General features: G+C 42.6%; 1 protein-coding gene across 3 annotated transcripts in view; it reads right to left on the minus strand.

Annotated features, from left to right (window-relative positions):
* Positions 1 to 4,774: 4,774 nt before the first annotated feature.
* The window catches only part of RNF170 (ring finger protein 170), a 34,723-nt gene continuing 15,218 nt past the window's right edge, over positions 4,775 to 24,279 (minus strand). For all 3 annotated transcript variants that reach the window (XM_040994187.1, XM_040994185.1, XM_040994186.1), the window contains exons 3-7: positions 23,812 to 23,887; positions 22,069 to 22,177; positions 16,498 to 16,571; positions 8,788 to 8,898; positions 4,775 to 5,091 (exon numbers count right to left, since the gene is read on the minus strand). In XM_040994187.1, coding sequence (XP_040850121.1) covers positions 4,822 to 5,091; positions 8,788 to 8,898; positions 16,498 to 16,571; positions 22,069 to 22,138 — 525 coding nt within the window. In that variant the 5' untranslated portion in view covers positions 22,139 to 22,177; positions 23,812 to 23,887 and the 3' untranslated portion in view covers positions 4,775 to 4,821. The remainder of the gene's footprint in view (positions 5,092 to 8,787; positions 8,899 to 16,497; positions 16,572 to 22,068; positions 22,178 to 23,811; positions 23,888 to 24,279) is intronic.

Below are 24,279 nucleotides of genomic sequence, written 5' to 3' on the forward strand. Positions count from 1 at the left end.
ATGGCCCAAAGCCCCGGGACCCTGCATCCACGGGGGGGGGGGGGCGCCTGAAGAAGTAGTTACTGACTTTTGGGTTTATGACCAACTCAGCCCTGGCAGTTGTGGCCACTTGGGAGTGAACCAACAGATGGAACATCTTTCTGTCTCTCCTCTCTGTAAATCTCTTTCCAATAAAAAAGGAATAAATATTTTTTAAAAATTTATTTGAAAAGTAGTTACAAAAAAAAATAGTAATTACAGAGAAAGCGAGACAGATCCATCCAGGGCTTCATCCCCCAAATGGCCACAGCTGGAGCTGGGCCAGTGGGAGCCAGAAGCCAGGAACTTCCGGAGTTCCAACATGAGTGCCCAGGGGCATTAACAGGGAGCTGGGTTAGAAGTTGGGCAGCCGACTCCTATACTGGCATCCATATGGGATGCCTATACTGTAGGCTATGGATCAACGTGTTTTGCATGGGTGAGCTCTGCTATGCCTTCCATAAACAGCCTATTTTCCTGGGCTTCAAATTGTTGTTTTTTTTTTTTTTTATTGGAAAGGCGGATATACAGAGAGGAGAGACAGAGAGGAAGATCTTCCGTCCAATGATTCACTCCCCAAGTAAGCACAACGGCCGATACTATGCCCATCAGAAGCCAGGAGATTCTTCTGGGTCTCCCGCGTGGGTGCAGGGTCCCAAAGCTTTGGGCCGTCCTCGACTGCTTTCCCTGGCCACAGGCAGGGAGCTGGATGGGAAGCAGGGCAGGTGGGATTAGAACCGGCGCCCATATGGGATCCCGGGCATGCAAGGCGAGGACCTTAACCACTTGCGCCACCATGCCGGGCCCTTCAAATTGGTTTTTTTTTTTTTTTGGTTATACAATTTTTTTTATTTGTTATTAACATTGCATTATGTGATACAGTTTTGTAAGCACTGGGGAGTCCCCCCCACCCCTCCCACCCCCCTCCTCCCATAGTGGATTCCTCCACCTTGCTGCATAACCGCGGTTCAAGTTCAGTTGAAATTCCTTCATTGTAAGCATATACCCAGCATAAAGTCCAGTGTCCCATTGTCCAGATAAGTTCAGTGGCCTCTTGGGAAGACCTTCTCTGGTCTGAAGGCAGAGCTGACAGAGTAAAGTTCCGGTCAGTCAAAACCCCCAACAAAACATCAGCGTCAATATCCAATGTTATGGGATTAATTAGTATAGTATTGAGTGAACAATATGTTAAAAAAAAAAAAAAAGTTCAATTCTTCAAAACTTCTGGGTTTAGACAGTTTCAGTGACAGGTTCAAAAAGTAACAATCAACCAAGCATGAATTACAGGTTAAATCAAGGCCTACATTAGATGTCTGACATAGTATTGGGTAGACAATATGTTAAAATTACATGTAAGTTCTTGATTACCTTCTACAACTATTTCAATGTCACCTCCTCAATTGAGGTGTGCAACGATTTTGGGGGGTGTTGCAGAGAAATCTCTCATACCTTGCTAATGAATACTTGTTCTTTATGTTCCATCTAATAGTACATGAGTGAGTCCTTGATGACCTATCTTTATTGTTCTTTGGTTATCTCATCCTATTAGTGTGTGTATATGTGTGTGTGTGTGTGTGTGTGTGTGTGTGTGTGTGTGTGTGTGTGAAGGGGGGCAAGGGGGTTAGGAGGAACCTTGTTGGTCATTATAGGGGGTGGAGGCCCAGAGCTGGAACTAGGTACGGACTGGAGAAGGTTCCTCCCCCATTGTCCCGCCGGAAGTTTGTTGATCTTCTTGTTCTGCTGACCGATCGTGGTTCCTAGTTGTTGTTCTGATGTCGTTGGTTCCTATGTGGAAGGACTCGGGCTTCTTCCATCTCGTGTAGTTTGTCCAAAGAGGGGGGATGTCTGTCCTCTGGGTTCACAGCATTCGGAAGCATTCCAGATCCCCGTTTTCTCTTTGGCAGTTGTGTTGACGTTCTTGTGTCCGTTCTGATAGACCTTGGTGGGAGTCCAGGAGTCCTTGTGGGTGGGGGATAAGCCTCCTCCAGTCCCTCTGTTCCGCTCTGGGGTTCTCCCTTATTCTGTGCATATGACCACCTGTTAATAGACTGTTTAGGTCGTTCCTAAGTCCCCTTGTGTGTCATTATAGCTTTTGCTATTGTCTAATGCTGATCTGGATCTATCAACTTTAAGATACTTATCCAGTTCCTGCAAGTTACACTACGTGGATTCCTAGCTTTTCCAAGGGAAATGAGAGATTTCTCTGTGTTCCCACCCAGTTACTGTGTATCGTAAGGAATTGGCATTATATTGGGAGTTTCAAATTGTTCTTAAAGGTCTTTTCCATCTCTTTCTGACCTTCTGCCAGGATACTAACCGGCACCTATATGGGATCCTAATGTGAGCAAGGTAAGGACTTTAACTACTAGGCTACTGTACTGGGCCAGGGAGGTTTGAATTTTAAACCAGACAACATCCAAGCAAGCAAACAAACAAAAAAACTCCACACAATTTAGAAATTTTAAGGTACATCACTTTTATTCAAAAGAATAAATCACACAGTTTGAACCAAGCTGCCACTCCTCTGCAACAGCTCTGTGAGGTAGGTATCTGCGCAGCCACAAGGAATGGCCACAAGCCCTGTCTTCCCCATCCCCTCAAGTGCATCCATTGGAACGCCTGAAGCCACTGTTCCCCACAGAGCTGCCTGGTACCTGCTCCTGGGCTCAGACCATCTGTTTTTTTAACAGTTACAATATTGCAGTTTCAAAAAAAGAAAAACCTGATTTGTCACTTTGACTTACATGATCTAACTCTAAAGTTGAAAATTATGACAATGTTTGCAAACACTGATTCACTGTACTTGCTTTAATACTCTCTCAGATCACTTCTGCATTTATCAGTAATCAGGAAAAATGACATAATTGCAGATCTAAGACTGAAATACCAGCAGGAACCCTTTTCACTTTGGTACCATATGCTTCTACCAGGGAGGGGAAGGCTGGTGGTCATTCCAGATATTGTAATAATTATTGAAACCAAAAATGTTGGCACCTGGAGCAAAACATGAGCACAGAAAATCCGTTCAGAAAAGCGACACTACTGTAGCCCCAGTCCAGATTTATAATTGGCAGGAAATTCATTTCTATGCTATTGAGTGGTGATGCAACATCCCGCCCCTCAGCTTTTCAATCCCCAGCTGACACATGTATTTGTGAAGTGTGTCACTCTGGCAGACACTTGGCATGGAAGGGTAGCATTGGGATCCACAAAGTTGTCTACAGCTTTCCACCTGAGGCCACCTGAGCCGCAATGAAGGGACAATGCATTATGAAACACTGCAGGTCTCACTTCCTGCCTCCTGCTGCTCCTCTTCCTATCTGCCTACCATCCAAAGCAAGAAGTCCTACAAAAGGAACACTCATGTGACTTCAGGCAGCTGCAACATCAAGAGTATGGCAATTTCATCTGTGAAGGTGAGGCTTGCCTTGCCTTGCTCAGAATATTTTATCATAAGGATAAAACAGAAGGTAGGGAAGATGGGGCCTTAATCATAATGTGCTATGCTTAAGCATTACAGTTTTCCTGTGACAGGCAACAGGTTCATTTCATGTCCAAATTAGAAAATATAAACTGTTCCACTTAGAGCCTTGTGAGTTGATATCAATGGGATGGACCTGGGAGACTGTGAAGGATTCATACCCTGGTCTGCAGGTTGTGGGACTTGCTAACAACAAACGCTGTCCGCAGCAGTGACTTGGGAAGAGGCAGCTAACACTGACCCTTGGGCCATTCACTAGCGAGCAATTCCTGCTGCAGGAAGCGTAGCAGCATTTGTGGTATCGGTTCTTCTCAAACAGGAAATTGCAGAAGGGAATATTAGAGACTGAGGCCATAGTTCCAGAAAGAAATGTTTCTTATTCAGGTCTGTCTCATTCTGTATAAGCTGTGATGAGAGTATTGTGTAACAGTTTTCTTAAAATAAAAACTAGCCAAATCTGACATTTCTGCTGCTAAAGCAAATCAGAAATTTCTCTTGCCAAACTGAAGATGATGCTCCTGGCCCATTCCTTAGCGCACCGGGGGCCTGCAGGTCCCCCCGGGCTACTAGGTCACTGAGGTTCCTACACTTGCCTTTACGCGTTACTTCTCTATCTACTCCTTTAGAAGGACCACACTCTTGTGGAAGTGTTGTAACTGTGAACATCAAGTGTGTGTTGACTGGGAAGAAATGATTCTCATCTTCTTCGTTCTTCTATTGATGAAAAGGTGTTCTGTAAACCAGGATGTGAGATCAAGCTATGAAGTTCAAGTTTCTTCTTTCGCTTTCAGCTGATGACAGACTTATATCAGAATAGAAAAAGCAGAACTGCTCCCAATGCACAAAACAGCTAGCTCTTAGAGAAACACTGACTTTTCTCCAATATTTTATATTTTATTGTAGCAAAAAATACTTCAGTTTGATAGCTATATTGTATAGGTACCCATTGAGGAGGATAAATTGGATAAACTGCACATTTAATAGCATGCTACTGTATATCCAATCTTAAGTAATTTGGGGGCATTAAAAAGATATAAAAGTATCCCTTTTATATAATTCTGTTTTTTCCCCCAAGATTTAATAGATAGGACAGATTTAAGATATAATTGTAGAGCATTACAGTTCTAACTTTAACATTCAAACCTGCAACATGTAAAAAATTCCAGTTGTATAGTACCAAGCATTTGTCAAATAATAATTAAATGTTCGTGACACAATGGTTTTAAGCTTGTAAGATAATATTTAAACATATTAAATTGCTGTGGGGTTTTTTTGTCTGATTTTGTGCATTAGCTCACATGTGCTAGTAAACTCATCTTTTTTCATCTGGTTAACCTTTGGGTTATCACTTCTCGATACATAATGGAGATGTATATAAGCAACAAAAAGATGACGAAGAAATCATCTAGAAAACCTAGAATTCCAAACAAGGCTTCAGGTACAAAATCCAGAGGTGAGATGAGATAGAAAAAAGCTCCCATTAAGCAAAGTATAATCCTAATGCGGAACATCCAGAAAAGGCCCCCGACTGAAAACATTTCCCTGAATGCATGCCTCAGCAAAGTGGGGAGATCCAGGATTCTCTCCATAATCTGGTAGGAGGAAAAACAGATATAATTTAGCATCTAATGTGTCAGTTTGCAGAATGATACTTTTTTTTACAGTATACAAACTCAGGATAAATGAGTTTTATGAATTGGTGACCACCCTATTTGCTAATTATGCATTTTATTTAAAATTAGTTCTTTGATTACCAGGCCCTTATAAAATAGGTCTTATTGCAGATCATTATAAAGCAACCAAAGGCAACAAGCTAGAAATATTCAATACAGTAATACAGAACTCAAGTTATCTCTAATGTGAGTTAGTTAAATAAACCAAATCCAGAACCTATGGCATTTGTAATTAGCCTGTGAGGCTTACACTCAGGCCTCAGCGTTAAAGTCACATCTAGGTTTGAATTCAGTCATAATGTGCTGTGTGATCCTGATGAAACACTTGTTTAACAAGGGCAATAAAGAGCTAAAAGAGAGAATGTATATGAAGGGTCTTCATAAACTGCCAGACAACATAAAAGTATTACACATGAAAGACTCGTGAGCTGCTTAACAACAGCAGTGACTGGTTCCTTACAGTCTGTCACCTTTTCTGATCTTTCCTCTGCTTACAACAATCTGTATAAAAAACCATAAATACAAATCTGTGTATATATTTTATTTATGAAGTACAAAATGGGGGCTGCCATTGTGACAGTGGATAAAGCTGCCACCTACAATGCTGGCATTCCACACGGATGCTGGTGTTTGTCCCAGCTGCTTCATTTTCAATCCAGCTCTGCTAATGGCCCTTGTCACTTCCTGGCTCAGCCCTGACTGCTGTGGCCATCTGGGGAGTGAACCAGTGGATGGACGCACTCTCTGTATCTCCCCCCTCTCTTTGTAACTCATTCAAATAAATAAATAGATAATTTTTAATTTTTACAAAGTAAGCTGAATCAGAGTTAGGAGACAAAAATGGGAAGAATTTAACAAATAAGGAGAAGGTTTTAAACATTGCTTGATGAAAACCTTGTAACTCATTTTGGGAACCTGTTCATAAAATAACAGAAATAACCTATATACAAATTACTTCCTATGTTAATTTTCTTTTTGAAAGTTTGAGAGGCAGACACCCTTCTATCTTCTGGTTCATTTCCCAAATGCGTGGAGCTGGATTTGGACCAGGTCTCCCACATGGGTGACAGTTACCTCGATGCCTTCAGCCTTCTCCAGTGCCTCCCAGGAAGCCGGAAGCTTGGAATGGAGCCAGAGCCAGGAACTGAATGCAGGTATCTGGCTCTGGCTACATACCATTTCAGGTGTCCTAACCAGCAGCTAGCTAGTCTGTTGAAAACCTGTCAGTCCATTATCTGAGCTATTTTGTTCATTTCTGATATAGTGTCATTACTTAAGCTAAAGTGAAATGATTTGCTAAGAAATGTGTGAATAATTAAGCATGTCAAATAACTAAATGTCTTCATAATAATTTCATGACCTACCAGGATTTCTTACTAATTATCATAAATCTATTTTTAAAAACTTAGCAATAGTTGCAACAGTTTGCTTCTCATTTTAAAATACCAATGAGAAGAACAGCACAATAGCCTACTGGCTGACGTCCTCGCCTTGAATGTGCCGGGATCCCATATGGACGCCAGTTCTGGTCCCAGCGGCCCTTCTTTCTATCCAGTTCCTTGTGGCCTGAAAAGCAGCTGAGGATGGCCCAAAGCCGTGGGACCCTGCGCCCATGTGGGAGACCCAGAAGAGGCCCCAGGCTCCCAGCTTTGGATCAGCTCAGCTCCAGCCATTGCGGCTGCTTGGGGAGTGAATCATCAGACAGAAGATCTTCCTCTCTGTTGCTCCTCCTCTCTGTATATCTGACTTTGCAATAAAAAAAAAAAATCTTAAAAGAAAATACCAATGAGAATCAAAATGACTTTTTAAAGTCCAGGGATGGTTGCTGAATTTGAAACAGGTTTCATCTTCAAAGAATCATTCTACAGGTGTCACTGAAGGACAGGTAAAACAATAAATAAATAAGTAAACAAACTACTAACAGATCAAAAATAGCAGAAGAGGCTGAGGAAGACCACAGCAATTGAACGAACTTTTTCCTGTTGTTGGGGCACCTAACATATATGGCATCACTAAACAAGGACCAAGAGCTTATTGTTTTTGGCTGGGAGCAGTAGTATCAATTCTTTTTTCTTTTTAAGATTTTTTTTGTTTTTATTGGAAAGTCAGAGATACAAAGAGGAGGAGAGACAGAGAGGAAGATCTTCCATCCGATGGTTCACTCCCAAAGCCAGAAGCCAGGAGCTTCTTCCGGTCTCCAAGGGTTTGGGCTGTCCTCAACTCCTTTCCCAGGCCACAAGCAGGGAGCTGGATGGGAAGCGGGGCCACCGGGATTAGAACTATCACCCATATGGGATCCTGGCACGTGCAGTGCAAGGACTTTACCCACTATGCTATTGCACTGGGCCCAGTAGTATCAATTCTTAAAAGTAACATGCTGACTTATTTAACCAGTGTTAAGGGCCTATATTCCTGGTGTTTCATATTAGCAATAGAGTGGTGAAGAATTAAACACAGTCCTTGCCTTCCTGCAGCTTTTAGTCTACTGAGTGGATGATAATTGACAAGATTCAAATCCTGCCAGTGATGAGAGCCTACTGGGAGTGTGCAGAGGGCAGTGACAGGACCATGGTGGGCTACCAGGGGAAGCCAGACAACAGCAGAGGGATAAAGCATTCCCAGCAGGAGAAATGCCATGTGTGCAGGCCTTTAAGCATTGAACCTGAGCGTTCTGAGCTGAGAGGAAGGTCAGGCAGAGCCTTGGAAACTGTGGTAACAGGCTGTCACACTGTGAAGGCACCAGAGCATCAGGGTCAGATTCATTTCTTGTAACTATTTCTTTAGCTCCTATCCAGAGGAAAAAGGTAGACGAGAGGAGGCCGCTGTAGTTCTCCCACGCGAGACTATGGGCACATCCTGGCTTGTAGCCACGGTGTCCTTATGAGAAAACAGTAACAGGACAGCCAGGAGATAGAAGGCCAACAACGGTGGACTGACTCACAGACCAGGAAAGGAGAACGAGAGAGAAAAAGAAATCCAAGTTCGGACACTGTCCAGGAGGAAGGCGTAGGCATGAGAAGTCTGAGGAAGTGGGTGCAGGGCAGCTGGGCCCACGAAGCACAGAGCTCAGGGCTCAGGTCCAGCTTCCCTTAGCAATACTGGCTTAGCACAGTTTCGTTTTTAAAGTACACACTCAGCCATACACATAATTCTAGAATCATTCAAGATTCTGAGGAAAATAAGTCAGTAAAATGTCAGGGAAGTTCACTGTAGAATTACTGTGTTTGTTGGAACAGGATGCTGTTAAGGAGCTAATATGAAATAATTCCCTGAGATAGTTATTTACAGGAACATTTCAAATGGTCCAAAATAAACAAAACAGTAAAATTCTCCCCATAAGTTTTCCACTGGAAATTTTCCCACAAGGCAAACTGATTTAGAATCATAACAGGAGTTAGTTTTCTCTTTCCATCCAATTTTACCTATTGCCTGTTTGCTAGTTCCTTTCATAACTTTTTTTTTTCCTGTGTCCATTTCTTGGTTAAAAAAGAAAAAGGTAGTCTCTGGGAAAGTTATTAACAACCATGAAAGTAAAAACTTGGATATCTGACAGGAAATCTTACAAGAAGAGTATACAGCTCCTTCTAATTTTGCACCCGCTTCACCAGTACTTACAGATCTGGGCTGCCCTGAGAATCTCCTGTTATAATCATTAATGTCTTGACGCAACTGTATAACTTCCTGAGACTGATCCTCTTCTCCAAAGACTGTCAGAAGCAAAGTCACCTGGATAAACAGAAAAAAATTCGTTACAACACTTGCATTAGTTTTATTCATTTTATCTTTATCCAATCAAAGCTTCTCAATATTTCACTTTTAAAATTTTTATTAAATACTTCGTTTAAATTATTTTATTTAAATTATCCCTATTTGAATTCTTTAAAAAAAATTTTTTTTAAGATTTATTTTTACTGGAAAGTCAGATATACATAGAGGAGGAGAAAAAGAAAGGAAGACCTTCCATCTGATGTTTCACTCCCCAAGGGGCAGCAATGGCCGGAGCTGAGCCAATCCGAAGCCAGGAGCGTGGGGCCTCTTCTAGGTCTCCCACGCTGGTACAAGGTCCCAAGGCTTTGGGCTGTCCTCATCTACTTTCCCAGGCCACAAGCAGGGAGCTGCATGGGAAGCTGGGGCTGTTGAGATTAGAACTGGCACCCATATGGGATCCCAGTGCATGCAAGGCAAGGATTTTAGCCACTAGGCTTCCATGCCAGACCCCTTTTATTATTTTTCAAAGATTTGTTTATTTTTACTAGAAAGGCAGATTTACAGAGAGGAGGAGATACACAGAGAAAGGTTTTCCATCCACTGGTTTACTTGCCAAGCAGCCAGTGGCTGGAGTTGAGCCAATCCAAAGCCAGGAACCAGAAGCCTCTTCCAGGTCGCCCATGTGGGTGCAGAGTCCCAAAGCTTTTGGCCATCTTCTACAGTTTTCCCAAGCCACAAGCAGAGAGTAGGATGGGAAGTGAAGCAGCTGGGACATGAACCAGTGTCCTGGTGTTTGCAAGGTGAGGATTCAGCCACTGAGCCATCTTGTTGACATTGTTTATATAGTGAGAGGGGTGCACACCCATGTAGGGCATGCACATATTAGGGTGGGGAGGGTTAGGCAGGGAGGAAGTGGGTAGGACATATGCTTCAGGTTTGTTTTCTTTTTTTCCTGTGATAGCATGGGATATGGGGAAGGGGCTGCTCCTTGCTGTCAGTCACACCAGCACCAGGGGTTAGGGGATGGCCCTGTGATGACACCCTAGAGACTCTGATGTGGGGAAGAGTATCACTTCAGTGACACTCAAGTATAGGTTGAGCCGCTGCAGGTTTTGTTGCTCTGGGATTAAGAAAATCTTTCTAAGGTCAGTTGGCTGACCGGCTCCACCTTAGGGCATCCAGACTTAGGACACGGTACAAAGCTTGGCCAGAATTGTCTAACCTGTTCTATGTTCTATCCTTTGACAAGGCACTTGATGTTCTCTGCTGGACATCATATCCCTGACATACATCTTGGCATCCTGTCTACTGCACAGGTATTAGCAGCTGAAGAGTCCCAGTCCCGATACATGTTCTCCAAGGTCAGACCACGTATCTTGTGATTTTTCCCCATAGCCAGGGTTCGAGTCCAGTGGTCAGTCTCCCAGGAACCCTTGTTTGCTGACCTCAGACTTGTCACCAGCCAGTGCAGGGGCAGGTGTGGGCTATCACCTGTACACACTGGCAGCTGCCTGCTCAGTTTTGCCCCAGCTTCATATCTTATGCAAACCAAAGGGTGCTGGGGCCTAACCCAGCCAAACTGCCACACACCTGGTTCTCATACTAGCAGTTTCTAAGGCCCAGCTGTGGCAACCCCTACTAATGCCTACCAAGACTGTCCCCAGCCCTGGTTTTCTGCATGCCAGCCTCTTTTTTTTTTTTTCCTAAAGATTTATTTATTTTTATTACAAAGTCAAATATACAGAGAGGAGAGACAGAGAGGAAGATCTTCTGTCTGGTGATTTACTCCCCAAGTGACCACAAGGGCCGGTGCTGTGCCGATCCGAAGCCGGGAACCAAGAACTTCTTTCCAGGTCTCCCACACGGGTGCAGGGTCCCAAAGCATTGTGCTGTGGTCTAGCTCAGTCTGCCCTGCCCCCCAGACCTGGCCCTAAGGTATGCCAACAGGTGCTGCACCCTTGTATAGTCCGGCCCACTCCCAGTTCTGATTCTTGTGCTCACCAGCAATAAATACAGGTTAGCAGCGGAGTGCCCACAGCTCTCCTGTCAGGCATGTTCCCAGCTCTGGATCTTGTGCCTGCCAAGGGTGTACTGTGGTCCAGCCTGAAATGATTCGCACTCAGTCCCAGCACTTGCCAGCTGGTGCTGTGGCCTAGCTCTCCCTAGGGCAATTAAAATATAATTCTGTTATAAACACATTATGTTTAACCCTTCTTCCTCTACAGTTGTGATAAAGACATAAAAAAATGTCCCAGGACAGTGTTGGGATAATATGACATAAACAGTTTAAATCAGAACACACTCCCACAGAAAATGGTCACTGAATATTTCTATGAGCTCCCAAAAATGGGAGTAGTAGCAGACGGAGTTAGAAGGCATCAGCTGGGATTCCGTCTTTCCTCAAGCCTGCCCCCGGCTCAGGTGCTTCCCAAGCACTCATTAAAGGCATGACTGTGCAGTCAGTGGAGCAGCACAAACTCTGCCAGGTCTTCATCACAGACTGGTTAAACATGCAGCGACTGATGATTATTGGGCCAGGTTCTCTGGGAAGTACTAGGTAAACAAACAAAAGGAAGCTGCGGTCCTCCTCCTATGTGACCACACCCCCAGATGAAAGGGGAGGATGCCTGAAACTGGCAGCTGAGCCCTGGGGAGCAGTCAGAGGTGGCAGCCTGTGCATTATTCCCGTGACCCAGTGGATCAGGCAGTGGAGCAGATACAGGCCATCTGTCTTGCCTCCTCGATGAGCCCACAGCTGTATTAGTGACTTAGTTTTCTCTCTACCTTACAGACTCTGGTCAGCTTAGGATGGCACAAAGGGATAACACCTGATAACACACAGGTGGATTCCATAAGAAGGGACGGTGGGGGCAGTGGGAAGGCTGATTTTTTTCATGTAGGACTTAACTAACTGCTCTTAATGTTGCTGGCAGATGGCAAACAGTGGTAAGAGATGATGTTATGGTAAGATCCAGTGATGCTGGAGATGTTCAGTGTTGACTGCCTTATGACACAAAACAAACTGGCTAGGAAGGAAGTTCAATAATAACAACAAAATCAGTTTTTCTCCTCACCATGTGATAAAAAGTCAAATGTGAATGAGAAAGAATTTGGGAATGGAAAAGCAAAGAGAGAAAGAAGAGAAAGACCTGGAAATCTCTGCAGCGATCATCCCCTGCTCCCAAAAAAGGAAAGGGCAGCAACGCAGTAATATGGATGGAAGGAGCACATACCTACCCACATGGACATGTACATGTATTTGTATATATGTGTGTGTGCACACATGTGCATAAAACAATACATACCTTATGGTTTTATTTACATAAAGTTCAAAAATCAGACAAAGCTAAACCCTCATCTGGGAGATGATGCTGAGAGAACAGAACTGCCCCTAGGGCCCAGCACGGTGGCTCAGTGGCTAAATCCTCACCTTGAAAGCGCCAGGATCCCATACAAGTACCTGTACAAGTACTTCTGGCTGCTTTACTTCCCACCCAGCTCCTTGCTTGTGGCCTGGGAAAGCAGATGGCCCAAAACCTTGGGGTCCTGCACCATGTGGGAGAGACCCGGAAGAAGCTCTTGGCTCGTGGCTTTGGAGCAGCTTACCTGTGGCCATTGCAGCCATTAGGGGGCTAGCAGATGGAAGATCCTGTCTCTCTTCTCTGTATATGATCTGCCTTTCAAATAAAAATATAAAGACATTATAAAAAAAAAAAAAACCTACTAGCTAGACTCAGGCGATGTTTACCATGCTGTATCTGAGGGAGGCCTAAGGGATGGAGAGCGTGGAGGAGACCTGGGGCCATTTCCAGTCTTTCATCTGCATGGTGATTACCAAACTGTTGCTTTGTGACACCTCAACGGGCTTGTGTCTTTGTTCTGTGAGTTTTTCTAAATGGCTATTTCACAGAGATTCTTGAAAAAATGCTGGACTTTTCTGTGCTTTGTCTTTGTGGGATTAGGCCTACACAAAATGGCCTTTCCTATTGTTTCAGTGTGGTCTCAAGAGGTAACAAAAGTTAGTGTATGATGTCATCCTCACTGGACAGCCCTATTTATTTTGCACTTTGGAAAGCTCCTTTAGGAAATGTTGTCTTTTACCTATTCATAAACTATCCCCAGAAAAGAATTTAATCTTATTTTAGGTGAAACAAATATAAAGGTAATTGGGCCTGGCACGGTGGCTAAGTGGCTGAATCCTCGCCTTGCAGGCACTGTGGTCACATATGGGTGCTGGTTTGTGTCCTGGCTGCTCCACTTCCCATCTAGCTTCCTGATTGCTTCCTGGGAAAGCAGCAGAGGATGACCTAAGGCCATGGACTCTGCACCTGTGTGAGAGACCCGGAAGGAGCTCCTGATCACTTCGTCTCTGGCTATCACAGGCATCTGAGGAGTGAACCAGCGAATAGATCTTTCCCTCTGCTTTCCTTCTCTCGTGGATCTGCTTTTCCCAAAAAATAAATACATCTTTCTAAAAAAAAGAGTAATTATGAGGCCTGGTGCGGTGGCCTAGCAGCTAAAGTCCTTGCCTGGAATGTGCCAGGTTCCCATATGGGCGCCGGTTCTAATTCCGACAGCTCCACTTCCCATCCAGCTCCCTACTGTGGCCTGGGAAAGTAATCAAGGATGGCCCAAAGCCTTGGGACCATGCACCTGTGTGGGAGATCCAGAAGAGGCTCCTGGCTCCTGGCTTTGGATGGGCACAGTACTGGCCGTTGCAGTCACTTGGAGTGTGAATCATCAGACGGAAGATCTTCCTCTCTCCTCCTCTCTGTATATCTGACTTTCCAATAAAAATAAACAAATCTTTAAATAAAAAAGTAATTATGAAAAATCATATAACTAGTGCAATGCACTGTTTTGCCATAATAAAAAAAAACCACAAAGAACTCTGGTTTCTTAGAATATGTCACTATTATGTTTCTTCGGTTTGTTAAAGAAATTGGGAAAATTTGGCATATCTCAATTGTGCTGTCATTTTACTCCTGCAATTTACATTTACAGCAACTCACTGTCTTCCTCTTAAGGTGTTTTCTATACCAGCTATAAAGACACAGTGTGTTCTCCAGGGACTTGGAGGGTGGTATCATGTAACCACCCCGCCCCAGGCACATTTACTGGAGTGACACTTTCTCCTTCCTGGAACACAGGCTGGAAGGCTTTCCCATCCTGGCCCCACTTCATCCCTGAACATGGGCCAGGTAAGCCAGTGATCTCATCACCTTCTCTTTATTTAAAAAAAAGAAAAAAGTAAAGATCAGTGTGTTCTGAACAATACAACATGGCTATGTCTTTAAAAGAAATGAAATACTTACAAATTATTTACATCATTTAAAAATAACTCAACCCTCACTGGAAGAGGGAAGATTAAATATAAATTTAACACTCTCCTGCTGGGCTGCAGCTACCACTGGTGAGCACAAGAGCCAGGGCTGGGGGCGGACCAGGCTGGACAAGGCAGCAGCACCACTTGGTATACGTGTAGACCAGATTGGGCTGAGCTAAGCCACAACACAAATGGGTGTACACGAGAACAAAATATGATATGGGACAGGCCAAGTTAGGCTGTAGCACATTCTGGCACATACAAAAACTAGGGCTGGGGGCAGGCCTGGTAATTGGAGGTTGCCATGTATGGGCTACATAACCCTTCTGGTGTGCATGAAGACCAGGCCTGCGGTGGGTTGACTGGGCTAGGTCATAATGTCTGTCAGTTCACAAGAGATGGGGCTGGAGCAAAACTGACCAGTCAGCCACATCCACTGGTATGTATCATTGGCACAGATCACACCTGAGCCTGCACTGGCTGGTGCACAAAAGACAAGTCTGAGGTCACCCCAGGCAAGGTTTATTAGGGGACTCCCCAGCTAGACCATTGCACTTAGGCCCTGGCCACAGGGGAAATCACCAGATATGCAGTCTGACCTTGGAGTGCATGTATCAGGACTAGGCCTCCTCAGCTGCTGATGCCTGTGCAGTGGACAGCATGCCCAGAAGCACACAGGGGACATAACAGCCAGCTCATCCAGGCCAGCAGGGGACATCAAGTGCCTCTCAGAGGATGGAAAGCAGAAGAGGTTGAACAACTCTCCTGGCCAAGCTTTGCAGCATGTTCCCAAGTCTGTGGATGCCCTAAGGTGAAACTGGTCAGCCAAGTGACACTGGGTAGATTTTCTTAACCCTGGAGCAGCAAAACCGACAATCTCTCAGAACTATCAGAATCACTAAGGTAACACCCTCAGAATACTCTTCCCCACATTGGGGGTCTCTAGGGCATCATCAAATGACTATACCCCATCCTAGGGTGGTGAGTAGTTTGACAATGAGAGGTGACCCCCTGCCCCTTACTGCCGGGGACACTGGTAGAAAAAAGAAAGAAAAAGAACTGAAACATTTGTCCTATCCACCCTCCTCCACATCTTAAGTTTCCCCACCTGAACTGGAGGCCTCCCCCGGGTATGTATCCCTCTCAACTTTGTAAACAATATTTAAAAAAAGAAGGAAAGAAAAAATATATATAATTTAGAAAGCACACTTGTCCCAAAAGAAGTGTATATGGGATATACATGATTATGCTTGACTAGCTAGTTTAGTACTTTCTTTCTTGGTATTGCAGAAAATACTGCAATCTTAGAAAGACTTATGCAACAAGTTTTTTTTCCCCTAAAATCACAGGTTTCCAAATAGAATTTGTGGAGAGCGGAGCCGCGCCTCAAAGATGGCGCTTGTTGACCATTGCTTCGTGGCACAAAGGTGGTAAACAGGTTTTGGGAAGTTACTGAGGATTGGGCCGAGCACGCAAGGAAGCTACGTGACCTAAGTTATGACTGGTGTGCTTACCACATGATGTGAGGAACTGTGTATGGATTGGTTTGTGTAATGTAAAAAGGTCTGGGTAAAAAATAGTTAAGAGGAGATTCTCCCAGGCGCGCTTCAAAGGCTAGAGCTGCTAGAGCTAAGGCTATCGCTTCAAGGCTATGTTGTAGCTGCTATCACTAGCGCTAGGCTGTAGCGGCTTTCACTTTGCTGTAATAAATCTTAAAACTGTTGTAACTGTTTTTTTTCTTTGTAACTACACTTGAAGTCTTAAGAAATAAACTTTTCAAAGAATCTTTACTGTATGGGGTCTTGCTCGTGGGACGAGGGATAGAATTTCCCCGATAGAATTTCCTTTTTTTCTGATGTCTTTTGAAATTTTTATTTATTTAAAAAACGAGCAGATGGCGAGAGATTCCTTATCTGCTGGTTCACACCTCAAATGCCCACAGCAGCCCAGGATAGGTCAGGCCAAGGCAAGGTCTCCCATGTAGGTGGCAGGGGTCCAGCGACCCCAGCTGTCATTTGTGGCTTCCCATTAGCAGGAAGTTGGGTCTGAGAGCAAGTTGAGATGCAAGCCTGGGGACCTGGATAACGCATGTGAGAGTCCTAAACAGCCAGGACATACATGGGACCCTTGGTGTTACTTTTAACCAAGTTTAAAAAATAATCACTAATATCACATAAACTTTGGATATATGAGTTTCTAAAAAAAATCAAAATAATATAAGATTTAAAAATAAAACAAAAATTTATAAGCTGAAATAGCATAAATGATACTTTCTTGCCAGCAAACATTACCGTTTGTCTACAGATTGGACAACTGATTGCTCCCAGCCATGAACCATATCGCCAGTATGCAATAATGCAGGCACCTAATGGGGAAAAAGAAAAACATTAATGCTGAGGTAGTAAAGTTAATATAGCCTGAGAAAGCTCCACATACTGAAACTTAATATTTTAATAAAAAAGTCACCTTATTTATAAACATTTTTGTACTTCATCCAACCAACTGTACAGGTAGATTTAAATCTAGTAACAACCCCTAGCGGTAAGAAGTATTCTTATCTAAACTACTGGTTCAGCTATATTTTTACACAATCAAAACCAAGCATGCAATAACTGCCTTAATGTTATTAAGCTTCATAGAAATATTCCATTTCCTATGTAAAATAAACAAAATGATTAAATACTATAAACATGACAATCATCAAATTGCACGAAAAATATGCTGTTCTAAGTTTGACGCATATGTAACAAAAATACAACTTTGATTTATAAGAATTCGGAAAACAAAATTTCGAAGTATTCACTAACAGTAATGAAGCAGTTTAGGCAAGAAATAAAAAGATACAAAGGTTACATGTTCTCTATCACAATAAAGTGTGTAGTGCAGTTTAGGGATTCATTCGTTGCTCATACTAGATAGATGTGATTTTTCTGCTTGACAGTTTATAGGTCAGTGTATATGACCTGAGCACACATGCTAAGCCAAGTGCACAAGCACTGAACTCACTTGCTTCTCTGCAGGACACCTGTGTCTGCAACCATCCAGGTCCCATTGTGAATCTGAACTGAGTGTCAAGTGTTAACCTGAGTCTTCATTTTACCTCTAGCATTCTCTCTGTATTTTACCTTCCCTTCTCTCCCTTTCTCCTGTTCTTTCCTTTTATTTATTGGAGAGACAGAAAGACAGCACTGGTTCACTACTCACTTGCCTGTAACAAATGTGCTGGGCTGGAGTCAAGAGATATTAACTCAACATAGGTCTCTCATGAGGGTGGCAGGAATTCAGTGAGTCGAGACATCATCGCTGCCTCTCAGGTTCTGCACTGGCAGGAATCTGGAGCCCAGGGTAATAAGAGTCAAGAACTGAACCCAAGAACTCTGATGTGGGATGTGGGGGTCTTAACAACTTGGTTAAATGCTGCTTCCCTCTTTGTATTTTTTTAAATATGTAAAGCAGACCCTAAAGCCAGAACCCTGAGATGGATGCATTTTCAAAAAATAGCTATTTATAGGGTCTGGCATGATGGCCTAGTGGCTGAAGTCCTCGCCTTGTGTGTACCAGGATCCCATATAGGCACTAGTTCTAATCCAGGCAGCTCCACAGCTTCACTTTCTATCTGGCTCCCTGCTTGTGGCCTGGGAAAGCAGTAGAGAACAGCCCAAAGCCTTGGGACCCTGTGCCCACGTGGGATCCAGAAGAAGCTCTTGGCTTCAGATCGGCTCAGCTCCGGCTGTTGTGGCCACTTGGGGAGTGAATCAGTGGACAAAAGATCTTCCTCTCTGTAGATCTGACTTTATAATGAATGAATAAATAAATCTTAAAGAAAAATTATTTATTTATTTATTTGAAAGGCAGAGTTCCAGAGAGGGAGAGAAGCAGAGGAAGGGAGAGAATTAGAGAATTTTCCATATGCTGGTTCATCCCCAGAGAGAGACAATGAAAGAATCTTCCATCTGCCAGTTGATCTCCCAAGCATAATGGCTGGGCGGGGTTCGTCCAAAGCCAGGAGCCTGGCACTCCATCTAGGTTTCCCACATGGGTTCAGGAGCCCAAGAATTGCAGTCACCACCTGTTGCTTTCCCAGGCACATTAGCAGGGAGCTCGATTGGAAATGGAGCAGCCAGAACTTGAAATGGTCGCCGATGTGGGATGACGGCTTTGCAGGCAGCAGCTTGACCCGATGCACCTTAAAGCTGCCCCACCTTTGTGCTCCTACTCTTGCCTATCTGTGACCCTTCTTTTTATTCCTCTAGAAGGTTTAGAATGCAAAACAAATAAAAGCAATCTGAGCAGACCAAGGTAACACATTGAAATCCATTAGAAAGTAATTAGATTTTGAAATATATATTATTAACTTTTAAGTACAAAAAGAGTACAAAGGAGGATGCACTGGGGAGGAACTTGCAGACAAGAAAGGATGTGAACTTTGCAGGAAAGGGGAGATTTAGACAGGCAGAGAACATAGGTGAGAGGACACATGAGAGACAAAAACAAAGGCCAGAGGCAGAAACAGACGCTGAGTGAGAGGATGCTGGGGGCAAGCAGATGAGCTAAGCAGGGACTATCCCAACTGGACATCACAGCAACTGCGGGGAACTACTTGTTCACCAACTTAAGGATGAGACTCTGCTGGACATATTTCCTCTCATAAAGTACTGCTAGCTAAACATTGTTTAGGAAGCGCTCTGAGCAACCTGCATGCATGGAAGAAGTACAAAAGCAAAACTTCCTCCTCTGTTAGTATTATTATTACTATACAGAACATCTGAGACTTATTTGTCTACTACCTTTTCCTCCAAAAACTCACTGCGTTTTGACTCATTCGGTCCCACATTTTTTTTGTCCATAAGACACAGTTGTTCTTGTTATCCAAATTATGTAATGGCCAGTTAAGCCTGCACTGAAAAACTAGCTCTGTAATGTCAAATATTCCAGTTCATACACATATGCTGTTTTAAGTGTGACATGTTCCTCTGTCTTAACTCCCCCCTCCATGAAGGTGTCTCCACCTAAATCAGAGGGTGGAGAGATGACTCTGTAACCCCCATCTAGGTCATAATCTTTTTGAGTCTGTTTGCAGATGGCCGTAAGACCTCACATAACTGCTGGAGAATTAAACTAACACAGATTATAAATACAGTAAGTAGTTGCTGCTACTTCTTTTGGTTCACTGTAACGGAACATAACTGTGGTGCTACATATAGGAAGTGCTCTTGACAGAAGGGTGTTTCAAAAAGTTTGCACAAAATGGAATTAAAAGGTAAGTTTGCTTTGGGCAGAATTTTTTAAACCTATGCACACCTGAATGTACTTGAGCAGCTATTCAAAAATGTACTTCTGTTTATTGAGAAGCTGAATCACTGGCTTTGTTTTACAATTCTGAATGTACAGACACTAAATCAAAGTATCTAATAGCAGGGTATCAGAGTGCAACACAGTCAGTCCTTCAGTGGGCAGGACTGTCCACTCAGTGAATTACCTAAGCCTGGGTTGGCAAACAGGCCAACGTCACCTGGCAGACTGCACTGACTGTGCCCACCTCTGTGTGGAGTAAGCACTCTGCCAAAGCACGGCCAAGACCACCTCCAGGCTCAGGAGAGGGCAGTGCCAGGTGGAGAGGCAGGACTCCCAGAGGCTTTGCGGCACAACAGCAGCTGCCTTCCATGATGGTCATGTCCTTCTCCCCACCCAGTCTTCAATTCTTTTCCTGCTCAGTAACATTCTCAACAAGATAATTAAACTGCAAACAACATTTTCTAATTATTTAGTCACTCAGGCAAAAAAAAATCTTTAGGGAAGAGGTTGAAACTATGGAATAAAAACAATAATAAGACTCAATTACTAAATAAGCACAAGCTATAGAAAACTCTGCATTGCAAGGTATGGATTTGAAATATTTATGTCACTCCCAACTCATAAATAACACTCACTGTATCTGAGAATTCTGTGATGGAGTGACTGTACAGCTGTTAAGCCGCCACCTGGGGCACCTGCATTCCATATCCAAAAGCCTAGGCTTGAGTTTCATCCAATCCAGATTCCAACTTCCTGCTAGTGTGCACCCTGGGAGACAGCAGATGTTGCTTCAAATGACTGGGTGCTCACCATCCACTTGGGAGACCTGGACTGAATTCCCAGCTACTGGCTTCAGCCTTGCAAGTCCCAAACTGTGCACATCTGGGCAGCTGATCAATGGATGGCAGATCTCTTTCTGTTTCTCAAATAAATAAGAATTTTGTGATGAAGTTAGATAAAAGATACACAAGGGAGAAACCAATTTATAGGATCATTGTGTATTAAGTTTTAAATCTTTGTGTGAAAATTTGGTGCATTTTGGGCACAATTACACATACTCATTCAAATAGAAAAAAATATTACTGATAAATAAAAATAAGTGTAGGGCTCAGTGTGGTGGCCTAGTGGCTAAAGTCCTTGCTTGAACGCACCAGGATCCCATATGGGTGCCAGTTCTAATCCCGGCAGCTCCAATTTCCATCCAGCTTCCTGCTTGTGGCCTGGGAAAGCAGTCAAGGATGGCCCAAAGCCTTGGGACCCTATACCTGTGTGGGACACCTGGAAGAAGTTTCTGGATCCTGGCATGGAACTGGCTCAGCTCCGGCCATTGCAGTCACTTGGGGAGTGAATCATCAGACAGAATATCTTCCTCTCTGTGTCTCCTCTTCTCTGTATATCTGACTTTGCAATAAAAATAAAATAAATCTTAAAAAAAAAGATTTATAAAAAAACATAAAAATGTGTAGTGACTGGACAATTCAGCTGTTGGCTGAGTCTTTTTGTTATATATGCCATGAGTCACATAAAGCAGAATTAGACGTAAGAGTTTCAGACAAACCTAAGTTTAAAATCGGGCTCTATTTGCCGAGCAGCTGAATTAAACTTGGTGAGATTTCTGAGCCTCAGTTTCCCCATTTATGGGATTAGATGAGATGAAGTGAAGTGTCTAGCACATGTAGGTTTGTAATAACTGTCTCCCCCACTCTAGTTTGGAAACACTAAACAATAAAATATCTCATTCACCATAATATCTTTCTGAAGGTAATGATAATATGTAGTCTCAAGGTCATTCTGGGTTTCTTGCTGTTCTTTAACTCTCTTGAAGCTACAAACAGAAACTAGCAACTTTTACAGTAACTCAAAGATAGGACAGTTATGGGAAGCTCTCAGGGAGGGTTTTTGAAGGAAGAATTTTCCTGCCTTGGTAAGGATAAAGAATAAATGAAATTGGGCTCAGCACAGTAGCGTAGTGACTAAAGTCCTCTCTTCACATGCACTGGGATCCCATACGGATGCTAGTTCATGGCCTGGGAAAGCAGCAGAGGATGGCTCAAAGCCTCAGGATTCTGCATCCACATAGGAGACCCAGAAGAAGCCCCGGCTCCTGGTTTTGGATAGGCTCAGCTCCAGCCACTGCAGCCACTTGGGCAGTGAATCAGTGAAGGATTTTTCCCTCTGTCTCTCTCTATAAATCTGACTTTACAACAACAAAAAATCTTTAAAAAAAGAATGAAACTACCAGAAAGAGATGAACAAGGAGAGATGCAGTGAGGCCCTAAGACTAACTATATTTGAATTACTATTCAAAGAAACACATGTTTCTGGATATTGAGAAGCTGAACAATTCGGTTTTTTTTTAAATCACTGAATTAACAGATGATACATTACATACTAAAGAGAATATACATATTAAATTACATAATTTACTACATCATATGCTAAGTACACTTGATTCACGAATAGAGTAGAATATCAGATTACCCTACTGATGAAAGATAAAATGTGATAAGGGGAGAATTAGGACTCTCACCTACATGCACACATGGGTCAAAGCACTACTTGCTTACCACAGAAAAGGTGTCCACAGTTTGTCTCAAAGGGGAAGGAGGCTTGATGTAAACAGATTGGACAGTACATGTCAGTATAGAATTGCTGTCGGGCAGCAGCAGGGGCATCCTGGTAAAGAAACACGTACACATGTACACCTCAGAGTTTCCAAAGTAACCTCCTGCTAAGTGATATTTAAGGACAAAATCAATAACATGCAATTCTCGGCAAGCTTAAGATTGTCACAGTTTAAAGTTTTAAAATTTTGATAAAGTTATGAAGCTACAGTGCTGGTCTCATATACACTGCCTGTTTCCATCTTGCAACTTGAACAAGTTGAAAGCTAAAACTCAGATTAACTCATGAGTTTCTCTTTGACTCCTGGGATAAACACATTATTCTGAGAAGCACGAGGCTGAGCCAGTGCAGCAGTTGAACAATAAATGCTAAATTATTTTCTAGGAAGGTTGATATGTTGGTCATTTATGCCAGTTTTAATAATATGAGAAAGAAAAATGTATCATACCTAACATGGCCCTTATCATTAATATTTGGCACATACTGACAAAAACCTCAGTTGCAGTTCTGTGCAATAGAACTTGCTGCAGTAATGGAAATCTTAATCTGTGCTTTCCATATGGCAGCCAGTTTTGTGTCATACTAGAAATGCTCACTGGAACTAAAGCCCTGACTTTTAAACTGGATTTAACATTAGCACAAGTTTAACTCTCCACATGTGGCTAGTGGCAATCATTTTTTTTAACAACACAGAATAAGTTAAATTAATAGCTTTATTCTAACACTAACAGCTATAGGTCATGTTGGAAGGAAGGTAGAAGGTAAATGAATGGAACAATGCTACAAAAAAATCAGGGACTCCTGCAGAGGCAGACCCACTCCCACAATTACTACTGCTCAGTTAAACAAACATTAATCCAACACATTAATGAGAATAAGTATAGCTACCTAATTAATCATGCTTACAGATTATATGAAATAGTTTGCAAAATCACTGTGCTTATTAAAACACTCTCCCAACATGGAATACTGATAGTAATTCTGGAACAGAATACTACTAATGTAATTAAACCCTTACAGCAATACATTTCGGTGAGGCTGGGAGGTTTTATCTGTTTAGCTCACATCTATCAATGCCTAGGACAATGTCTGGCACATCGTAGATGTTTAAAAATTATTTGATAACTGGAAAAACTACAGAACCTTCAATGGAACTAAAGTTAATCAGATAGGAAAGCAATTTTTAATTTTTGTTCTTGATGTTAGCCATTTTGGCCTGAATGTGTGCAATATCACAATTCATAAAGAATAGTACATTTCTGGTTCTTAGAAATTTGGTGAAAACCAAAAAGGCAAAGAAGAAAGGTTTACTTCATTGTCTCACCAGCTGTGTTACCTTTGGGCAGGGGGACTATTCTTTTAAAAGTCATCTCTTTTAGTCAATTCTTTATAGTTCTTAAGGAAATTGATTTTAGAGTTTCCCCACTATGTTTCACTAAGGCCAGTTAAGCAGTGATTATTTCTACACAAATAGGAGGAAAATTGTTGTCTTTAACCTTAAAAGTTAACAAAGAAAGCATGAACTGATAAGAGCGATCAAGCTGTCTGATCTGAAAGTGCAGTCACTGAATGACGTTAGGTAATCTGAAGCTGCAAGGAAGCCCGCCTTTAGGATCAATAACAACTGTTTCATTGTGTTGTACACTCATGCAGTGACAGAAACACACATCTTTAGGGAGCAGTACCTGTTCTGTTTGAAGTTGTTCTCGAAGTACCCTTACCAGCTCTTGGTTTTCTGGGTGAATGTTCTGATGTACATTTCTGTTAAACAAAATACAATAAACCTTTAATCCATATCCAACAGATGTAAGAACCCAAATATCCTAATGGGTTACAGATCATTTTAAAAATATGTCCTGTGATTATGCGATTTCTAGTACAAAGTGCAAATTTTTAAAAAAGCATTAGTGCAGAGAGGACATCAAAGTCAAGTATCTAATAAAAGTATACAAAGATATAAGGAAATGACTTTAAATGCTCCCAAATTATTGTGATTGCCTCTCTGCTCCTGTGAATATCTGACTTTCCAATAAAAACAAAAATAAATCTTAAAAAAGTTGCATTCTTCTGAGTGAATAAGTGATCTATAAAAGGAGACATTTTATATAAATGCAAAGTATTAACAACCTAACATAGGAAGCATCTCACTGTTC

This window comes from Ochotona curzoniae, unplaced genomic scaffold (assembly GCF_017591425.1).
Source record: "Ochotona curzoniae isolate NIBS_2020 unplaced genomic scaffold, NIBS_Ocur_1.0 contig_899, whole genome shotgun sequence".
Taxonomy (NCBI): domain Eukaryota; kingdom Metazoa; phylum Chordata; class Mammalia; order Lagomorpha; family Ochotonidae; genus Ochotona; species Ochotona curzoniae.